Consider the following 10,674-nt stretch of genomic DNA (forward strand, 5'->3'; position numbering starts at 1 on the left):
TATATAATGGTGATATTCAGGCTCCATATTAATCTCATTTGTTATCAAATGCATAAATTCATGAATGATTAACTTATTCTGTTCTCTTGTCATAGTGTTTTGTTTTCATGTAGACCTAAGGAGAAGTTCAAAATTAAAGATGAGTACAAAAAGTTATCCTCCAAAGCCCATTTAATTTATATGAAATAATTGAATTGTTGACATGGTATGCTAAGGATGATTAAATACCCTTGGGGTCCAATTAGCCAGAGTTAAGAAAGTTCATAAAATTTACCTACAAATAGAACATGTGATTGTACTTTTAAGAGTCAACAGACAGACCTTACAGAAAGGTAATATTTATAAATTAATGAAGACACTTACAGACAGTTTTAATCACATAACTTCTTTGTTTATGAACTAACAGCTGCCTTGGGCTCTGGCCATGGACATGTATATTAGACAAGTTCATAGGTAAGATTTTTATTTTCAGGAAAACATAAAATCATAAACTCAGGTTTAAATGGGTTTTATAAATCATAGAATCATGCCTTATCCACACTTATCTGAAATTTGGCACCCTTCTTTAGCATGCAAAATATCAAGAAAGGTAGACTCAACTACAATACTACCGATATAGAAATGAAGATATTTTGCTTTTTTCCTATTAATGCATATTTAAATTAGGATTAAAAATAATTAGTGTTAAGAATAACATCAAAATGTTTCCCAGTTAGCAATACAACATAAGAATTTCCTTTAAGAACCTGACCAATTTTGTAAAGTTTAAAAATAAAATAAAATTTTAAAAAAAAAAAACATTTATATTAAAAATTACACTTAAATAAAAAGGATGCACTATCTATTACTTATCCATTTCTCTGATGTTAAGTGATCATTGTAGTTTTTGAATTTTCCACAATTTTCCAAAATATGTTTAACATATTTGTAAATCATGATCTTTATCCATTAAAATTATTTTTCATCTGATTTCCTCCCAGAAAAAGGTATTATGGAGAGAAAAAAAATAAAAACCTATTTCTTCATAGTTACGTCTAGAATACTTGTATTTATAATATGTCTAATTCTTGCTTTATGCATACTAGTCTCTTTCTATGTAAGGGTGTATGCAGGGGGGTGCCATCTCAGAATAAGGATATACAGTGGAGCTGTATTTGCTCCGCTGTATTTTCACTTTGTTTCCATAAGTATAGAATTTTCATTTTGGATAATTTAAAAAGTATCCATGTATCATTGAAAGGAAAAGACATATTTTTTGCAGAATGGATGCTGTGGGAAGATGGGAGAAGGGGCCATGAGAACACATGTAGCAGAAACAGGAAGGGGTGGGAAGGTCCTTCCTGTCATGGATGAACTGCTACTGTTTGGTAAGAGCATTTCAGGCATTTAAGGGCATTTACTAGGGATACTTCAGCATACTTAGTGGGCATCAAAGAAATATTTGTTGAATGAGTGAACATGCAGTATACACATATACATATAATATAGTAATATACTTCAAATGTGTTTCTATTAGTTGGTCTTAATATGTTTGTATGTATAGTGTATTACCTATCTCTATAACTTATCTATTAATGTTATTTCTCTCTGTTCTCGATATTTTTTTCTTTTAGAATGTTGAAAATAGGGATTTCCTTTTCTTAACAAATTCTCTTCCACTGAATACCTATGCAAGTTCTTTTTTTTTAATCCAAGTCTACTGAAACTATCAATTTTTTGAAGGTGACTATGTTAAATTATATGTGGAATATAATTTCGAAGGAGAAAAAAATCACTTAAAATAATATAATTATCTTGATATACTAACATGCTCTTTCCAAGAGGCAATAATTATTTTTATACCTACCACATAATGTGTGCCAGAAATTATAAACCTAGACTGCAACTACCTTTCAATAATTAATTTATGTTTCTCATAAAGAATAATAATAAACATAGCTAGAGGACAACAGCACTTGAATCCATGTAGTTTTCTGGTCTGTGTGGTGGTGGTTTAGTCACTAAGTTGTATCCAACTCTTGTGATCCCATGGACTCTAGCCTGCCAGGCTCCTCTGTTCATGGGATTTCCCAGGCAAGAATACAGGAGTGGGTAGCCATTTCCTTCTCCAGGGGATCTTCCCGACCCAGAGATCAAACCCCCATCTCTTGCATTGCAGATGGATTCTTTACTGACTGAGCCAGCAGGAAAGCCCATAATCTGGAAAAGCAGAGTTATTCTTATCCATGGAGAATGACTATTTACCAAGCATGTCTTATCACTTAATAGGTTTCAGGCACTGCAGACATCATGCCAGACACTATAGTTCCCAGAAAGAAAAAACACACCTGAATAGCTTATGTATTCTGATAGGTACCAGGGTGGATGTGTCACCAAGGACTTATATACATTTCCATAAATTACTTGCTTATGATAGATAGAGGCTTTCCTGGTAGCTCAGCTGGTAAAGAATCTGCTTGTAGTGCAGGAGACCTGGCTTCAATCCCTGGGTTGGAAAGATAACCTGGAGAAGGGAAGGGCTATCCACTCCAGTATTCTGGCCTAGAGAATTTCATGGACTGTATAGTCCATGGAGTCACAAAGAGTTGGACACGACTGAGCGACTCACACTTCACTGTGATAGAAAATTGTTGACCATGTATTTGTTTTCACAGTTAAAACTGAGTGTTCAAATATAAATTATTATGGAGGAAAGAATTATATTTGCACAGGACCTCTGAGCCTACAAGATACATCTGAGAATTATAACTTATAACCTCACAGACACAGAGGAGGGCTTGAAAGTTTGAGATACTGAGATGATGCAGCAAAGTCCAATGGAGAAGGAATCAAAGTGAAAATCCAGATCTCACATACATCAGTTCAGTTCAGTTCAGTCCCTCAGTCATCTCCGACTCTTTGCCATCCCATGAATCACAGCACGCCAGGCCTCGCTGTCCATCACCAACTCCCGGAGTTCACCCAAACTCATGTCCATCGAGTTGGTAATACTATCCAGCCATCTCATCCTCTGTCATCACCTTCTCCTCCTGCCCCCAACCCCTCCCAGCATCAGAGACATTTCCAATGAGTCAATTCTTTGCATGAGGTGGCCAAAGTATTGGAGTTTTAGCTTTATCATCAGTCCTTCCAAATAACACCCAGGACTGATCTCCTTTAGAATGGACTGGTTGAATCTCCTTGCAGTCCAAGGGACTCTCAAGAGTCTTCTCCAACACCACAGTTCAAAAGCATCAATTCTTCAGCACTCAGCTTTCTTCACAGTCCAAGTCTCACATCCATACATGACCACAGGAAAAACCATAGCCTTGACTAGATGGACCTTTGTTGGAAAATTAATATCTCTGCTTTTTAATATGCTATCAAGATTGGTCATAACTTTCCTTCCAAGGAGTAAGTATCTTTTAATTTCATGGCTGCAATCACCATCTGCAGTGATTTTGGAGCGCCCAAAAAACAAAGTCTGATACTGTTTCCACTGTTTCCCCATCTATTTCCCATGAAGTGATGGGACCAGATGCCATGATCTTTGTTTTCTGAATGTTGAGCTTTAAGCCAACTTTTTCACTCTCCTCTTTTACTTTCATCAAGAGGCTTTTTAGTTCCTCTTCACTTTCTGCCATAAGGGTGCTGTCATCTGTATATCTGAGGTCACTGATGTTTATCCCGGCAATCTTGATTCCAGCTTGCCTCACATACATAGTGCAGTGCTTTTCAGTAAATCATGTATCAAATGTCCTTAGCAATATTTTACAGGTGATAGATACTAGGAGTCTGAAGAGATAAAAACCATCATTGAAGAAGTAAGAAAGTCTTGAAGGAAATACTGAGCAAGAATGCCAAAGACATGCTCCATGTTTACAATGACTGCACTGTTTTTGTTCTCAGAAATTCAGAACAGAAGCCTTTCAATATTAACAAGTACTGTTTTTTATTACTTTTTAGGTAATTCAGGCCCTAAGAAGCTGTTACATGCTGAATGGATCTTCTTATGCTTCAAAACAATGTGACTGAATTTGTTCTCTTGGGACTCACACAAAATCCACATTTGCAGAAAGTACTATTTATTGTCTTTCTGCTTATTTTCCTGTTTACCATGGTGGCCAATCTGCTCATTGCCATCACCATCTCCCTCAGCCCCACACTTTCTGCTCCAATGTACTTTTTTCTCACTTATTTGGCCTTCATAGATGCCTTTTACACATCTACCACAACCCCCAAAATGGCCATTGACCTGCTGTACCAGAGGAGAACCATCTCTTGGCATGGATGTCTGGCTCAACTCTTTTTGGTACACTTCCTGGGAGGATCAGAGATTATAGTCCTCATCGTCATGGCCTATGACCGCTATGTGGCCATCTGCAAGCCTCTGCACTACACAGCCATCATGCAACAGGGGCTCTGCCAGCTCCTGGTTGTGGTGGCCTTGATTGGGGGGATCCTGCATGCTACTGTACAGATTCTTTTTACAGTAGACTTGACCTTCTGTGGTCACAACGTCATGGACCACTTCATGTGTGATTTCTTCTCACTCTTGGAAATTGCCTGCAGTCACACACACACACTTGGAATGGTGGTGGCAGCCAACAGTGGGGCCATGTGCTTGCTCATTTTTTTCATGCTACTCATCTCCTACATAGTCATTCTGAGCTCCCTGAAATCCCATGGTTCTGAAGGACGGCGCAGAGCCCTCTCCACATGTGGCTCCCACTTTACAGTAGTGGTGCTGTATTTTGTCCCTTGTATATTTAGTTACATGCGTCCTGTGGCCACTTACCCTGGGGACAAGTTGGTGAGTGTGTTCTTTATAATAATCACTCCCATGTTAAATCCTATCATTTACACAGTGAGAAACACAGAGGTGAAAAATGCCACGTGGAGTTTGTTGAAGAGGAGAGTAGCTTAGGCTGTCCTTGAGGCTGAGAAAGTAATTAATTATATACATAGGGAAGATTTTACCTATTGTAAATTGTGAAAGTAATTTAGGAAAATTTTTAGATCATTTCCATTAAAAATATTTTCCAAGCTGATTTCTCCCCAGAAAAAGGTACTTCATCCACTGAAAAAATGACTAGAAGCTAACATTTGTTGGGTATTTGATAATGGCTAGTTATTTTTCAGTCTTTTTGATAACTCTTAATGCACTTTACCAAGGCTTGTATGTTGATATTTATAGATTCTAAATAAGCAAGGGAAAGAACTCTAATCCCCTAGTGGATCATGGTTGCATAATTTTTCTCCAGAGTCTTACCGCTCCTTTACTAAATTCTTCATATGTATTTCTTGGATGAAAGTTGCTTTCCATAGGATCTGATTTCATAACTTCTTTAATTTATGCTTAGCCTGTGAGAAAGTAGTCTGGTATAGAAATTTTCAGATAGATATATGAATAAGAGACATATGGGAAGTGCAAGAATCACTACAGATTTTCTTTTTCTGAAATAAGAATTTACTAAAAACAAATAGAAAAGTGCCCCACAAAAGGAGAATGAATAACTCACAATCTACTTCATTTTTTTTCCACATAATTTAGGCCAGAAATTTTGAAATTACTCTTAATTTGCTTTTTCTTTTTTGTTTAAATATCCTTATAGCTCATTTTTCCTTGAATATGAAGGAAATGTTTTCCTCCATATGAAGACTGAGGAAATATTTGAAATAAGAATGGCAAGCATTTTTTTTAAAATCAAGTTTCAACAGAAAGTCATTTAATTAGATTCAAAGCTATGAAGGGAACTATATGTAGCTATGTGTGGGTCTAATACATATATTTACATTAAATGACCCCCCCCTATTATCTATAAGGGATATTTGCTTCAGTTGATTTGTCCATGTAAACTGGGGGTTCCATTACCATTATCCCCATTTTACAAAGAAACAAATTGAAACCATGAATATTTATTAATTTACTGAAATCAAATCACACATTTTTATCCCACAGTGTGTGTCAGGAAAGCTAGAATACAGTTTTCTTTCAAAACTTTCAGCTATGAACTTCTGACCAGAACTTTAAAACTTAGTTTTGCTTTCATTCAAATGAAACTTAGTAGTCCATACTATGTTTAGGTATATAGATAAGAAACTTACCTGTAGTTTCTTATCTATATAATTCAAAATTATCCACTTTGTCCTTCAAGAAAATCATATTGGTATTGCTGCAGCCTCATAGCAAAGGTCTCAGAGATACAGCACCACAAGTTGATAGTATTGCAAAGTATGTCTCTTTTATAAAACTAAAAATTTCTTTCAGATTTTCCCATTAATAAACATTCAATAATATATCATATTAATATTATTAGTAATTTATAATATCAGCAATGATGTGATATATATTAATATAAATTTTCCCATTTATAAAACTAAAAATTCATTTCAGACTTTCCCAGTATTAAAATTGTCCATCATAAAAATAAAATAGCTAAGATGAACTATAGCAAGTCTGCAATGCTCCTCTATGCATCTGAAGGAAAAAAAGTCATCCTACATTATATAACTCATAAATTTAAGTTCTCTGACTACAGCACTTGTAGCAAATGTTACTTCTGTTACTTCTCAGAAATATCACTTTCTCAAATCCAATGATCAACTGAAACCATTTTTTCCCCATAATTTACACATACTGTAATACCAGAGCATCATACTGGTGTGACTACGTTTACTAAGTTGTGCTGTCTCCAGTACAATTCAGTTCAGTTGCTCAGTCGTGTCCGACTCTTTGCGACCCCATGAATCGCAGCACACCAGGCCTTCCTGTCCATCACCAACTCCCGGAGTTCACACAGACTCACGTTCACCGAGTCAGTGATGCCATCCAACAATCTCATCCTCTGTCGTCCCCTTCTCCTCCTGCCCCCAATCCCTGCCAGCATCAGAGTCTTTTCCAATGAGTCAACTCTTCGCATGAGGTGGCCAAAGTACTGGAATTTCAGCTTTAGCATCATTCCTTCCAAAGAAATCCCAGGGCTGATCTCCTTCAGAATGAACTGGTTGGAACTTCGTGCAGTCCAAGGGACTCTCAAGAGTCTTCTCCAACACCACAGTTCAAAAGCATCAATTCTTTGGTGCTCAGCTTTCTTCACAGTCCAACTCTAATATCCGTACATGACCACTGGAAAAACCATAGCCTTGACTTGACGGACCTTTGTTGCCAAAGTAATATCTCTGCTTTTCAATATGCTATCTAGTTGGTCATAACTTTCCTTCCAAGGAGTAAGAGTCTTTTAATTTCATGGCTGCAGTCACCATCTGCAGTGATTTTGGAGCCCAAAAAAAGAAAGTCTGACACTGTTTCCACTGTTTCCCCATCTATTTCTCATGAAGTGATGGGACCAGATGCCATGATATTCATTTCCTGAATGTTGAGTTTTAAGCCAACTTTTTCACTCTCCACTTTCACTTTCATCCAGAGGCTTTTTAGTTCCTCTTCACTTTCTGCCATAAGGGTGGTGTCATCTGCATATCTGAGGTTACTGATATTTCTCCTGGCAAACTTGATTCAAGCTTGTGCTTCTTCTAGGCCAGAGTTTCTCATGATGTGCTCTGCATATAAGTTAAATAAGTGCAGTGACAATATACAGCCTTGACATACTCCTTTTCCTATTTGGAACCAGTCTGCTGTTCCATGTCCAGTTCTAACTGTTGCTTCCTGACCTGCATACAAATTTCTCAAAAGACAGGTCAGGTGGTCTGGTATTCCCATGTCTTTCAGAATTTTCCACAGTTTATTGTGATCCACACAGTCAGACTTTGGCATAGTCAATAAAGCAAAAATAAATGTTTTTCTGGAACTCTCTTGCTTTTTTGATGATCCAGAGGATGTGGGCAATTTGATCTCTGGTTCCTCTGCCTTTTCTAAAACCAGCTTGAACATCTGGAAGTTCACGGTTCACATATTGCTGAAGCCTGGCTTGGAGAATTTTGAACATTACTTTACTAGCATGTAAGATGAGTGCAATTGTGCGGTAGTTTGAGCATTCTTTGACATTGCCTTTCTTTGGTATTGAAATGAAAACTGACATTTTCCAGTCCTGTGGCCACTGCTGAGTTTTCCAATTGTGCTGGCGTATTTAGTGCAGCACTTTCACAGCATCATTTTCAGGATTTGAAATAGCTCAACTGGAATTCCATCACCTCCACTAGCTTTCTTCATAGTGATGCTTTCTAAGGCCCACTTGACTTCACATTCCAGGATGTCTGGCTCTAGGTCAGTGATCACACCATCGTGATTTTCTGGGTCGTGAAGATCTTTTTTGTACAGTTCTTCTGTGCATTCTTGCCACCTTTTCTTAATATCTTCTGCTTCTGTTAGGTCTATACCATTTGTGTCCTTTATCGAGCCCGTCTTTGCATGAAATGTTCCCCTGGTATCTCTAATTTTTTTGAAGAGATCTCTAGTCTTTCCCATTCTGTTGTTTTCCTCTATTTCTTTGCATTGAATGTTGAGGAATGCTTTCTTATCTCTTCTTGCTATTCTTTGGAACTCTGCAATCAGATGCTTATATCTTTCCTTTTCTCCTTTGCTTCTCCTTTATCACAGCTATTTGTAAGGCCTCCCCAGAGAGCAATTTTGCTTTTTTTGCATTTCTTTTCCATGGGGATGGTCTTGATCCCTGTCTCCTGTACAATGTCACGAACTTCATTCCATAGTTCATCAGGCACTCTATCTATCAGATCTAGGCCCTTAAATCTATTTCTCACTTCCACTGTATAATCATAAGGGATTTGATTTAGGTCATACCTGAATGGTCTAGTGGTTTCCCCTACTTTCTTCAATTTCAGTCTGAATTTGGTAATAAGGAGTTCATGATCTAAGCCACAGTCAGCTCCTGGTCTTGTTTTTGTTGACTGTATAGAGCTTCTCCATCTTTAACTGCAAAGAATATAATCAATCTGATTTCCATGTTGAGCATCTGATGATGTCCATTTGTAGAGTTTTCTCTTGTGTTGTTAGAAGAGGATGTTTGATATGACCAGTGCATTTCTTGGCAAAACTCTATTAGTCTTTGCCCTGCTTCATTCCGTATTCCAAGGCCAAATTTGCCTGTTACTCCAGGTGTTTCTTGACTTCCTACTTTTGCATTTCAGTCCCCTGTAATGAAAAGGACATCTTTTTTTTGAGTGTTAGTTCTAAAAGGTGTTGTAGGTCTTCATAGAACCGTTCAACTTCAGCTTCTTCAGTGTTACTGGTTGGGGCATAGACTTGGATTACTGTGATATTGAATGGTTTGCCTTGGAAATGAACAGAGGTCATTCTATCATTTTTGAGATTGCACCCAAGTACTGCATTTTGAACTCTTTTGTTGACCATGATGGTTACTCCATTTCTTCTGAGAGATTCCTGCTCACAGTAGTAGATGTAATGGTAATCTGAGTTAAATTCACCCATTCCAGTCCATTTTAATTTGCTGATTCCTAGAATGTCAATGTTCACTCTTGCCATCTCCAGTTTGACCACTTCCAATTTGCCTTGGTTCATGGACCTTACATTCAAGGTTCCTATGCAATATTGCTCTTTACAGCATCGGACCTTGCTTCTGTCACCAGTCACATCCACAACTGGGTATTGTTTTTGCTTTGTCTCCATCCCTTCATTCTTTCTGGAGTTATTTCTCCACTGATCTCCAGTAGGATATTGGGCCCCTACTGACCTGGGGAGTTCCTCTTTCAGTATCCTATCATTTTGACTTTTCATACTGTTCATGGGGTTCTAAATGCAAGAATAGTGAAGTGGTTTGCCATTCCCTTCTCCAGTGGATCACATTCTGTCAGACCTCTCCACCATGACCCGCCTGTCTTGGGTGGCCCCACGGGCATGGCTTAGTTTCATTGAGTTAGACAAGGCTGTGGTCCTAGTGTGATTAGATTGACTAGTTTTCTGTGATTATGGTTTCAGTGTGTCTGCCCTCTTATGTTCTCTTGCAACACTTACGGTCTTACTTGGGTTTCTCTTACCTTGGACATGGGGTATCTCTTCATGGCTGCTCCAGCAAATTGCAGCCATTGCTCCTTACCTTGGATGAGGGGTATCTCCTCACCACCTCCCCTTCTGACCTTGAACATGGAATAGCTAGGCCCTCCAGCACCAGCACAGCCACCGCTCCTTGGAAGTGGGGTTGCTCCTCCCGGCCGCAGCTCCTGGCCTTGGGTACAGGGTAGGTCCTCCTGGTCGCCACTACTGGCCTCGGACATGGGGTAGCTCCTCTAGGCTGTTTCTGCGCTGTCACAGCCTGCTCGGCCTCTGCTCCTGATCTCGGACATGGGGTAATTCCTCTTGGTTGCCTCCTCTCAGGCATGGGGTCCTCCCGCTTCTGCCCCTGACCTCTGATGTGGGGTGGCTCCTCTCGCCCGCACTAAAGATGCAGGTCGCAGCCACCCGTGCTAAATGGGCTGGTCACAGCCACCCGCACTAAATGTCTCCAGTTCATAAGAAACCAAACATTTTCCAACAAAGTCTAGGTCTAAAACATATCATCAGTATTTAATCTAAAAACCAATACAATATTGTAAAGTAATAAATCTTCAATTAAAATCAAAAAAAAATTATATTAAACAAAATACGGAGAAGGCAATGGCACCCCACTCGAGTACTCTTGGCCTGGAAAATCCCATGGACAGAGGGGCCTGGTGGGCTGCAGTCCATGCGGTCGCTAGGAGTTGAACACGACTGAGCGACTT

General features: G+C 38.7%; 1 protein-coding gene across 1 annotated transcript; it reads left to right on the top strand.

Annotated features, from left to right (window-relative positions):
• The first annotated feature begins 3,979 nt into the window (after positions 1 to 3,979).
• On the top strand, positions 3,980 to 6,418 carry LOC102265863 (olfactory receptor 4C3D). The gene is made up of 2 exons (XM_005891044.3): positions 3,980 to 4,900; positions 6,377 to 6,418. The coding sequence occupies exons 1-2, from the start codon at positions 3,980 to 3,982 to the stop codon at positions 6,416 to 6,418; spliced, it is 963 nt and encodes a 320-aa protein (XP_005891106.3).
• Positions 6,419 to 10,674: the final 4,256 nt, after the last annotated feature.

This window comes from Bos mutus, chromosome 19 (assembly GCF_027580195.1).
Source record: "Bos mutus isolate GX-2022 chromosome 19, NWIPB_WYAK_1.1, whole genome shotgun sequence".
Lineage (NCBI taxonomy): Eukaryota > Metazoa > Chordata > Mammalia > Artiodactyla > Bovidae > Bos > Bos mutus.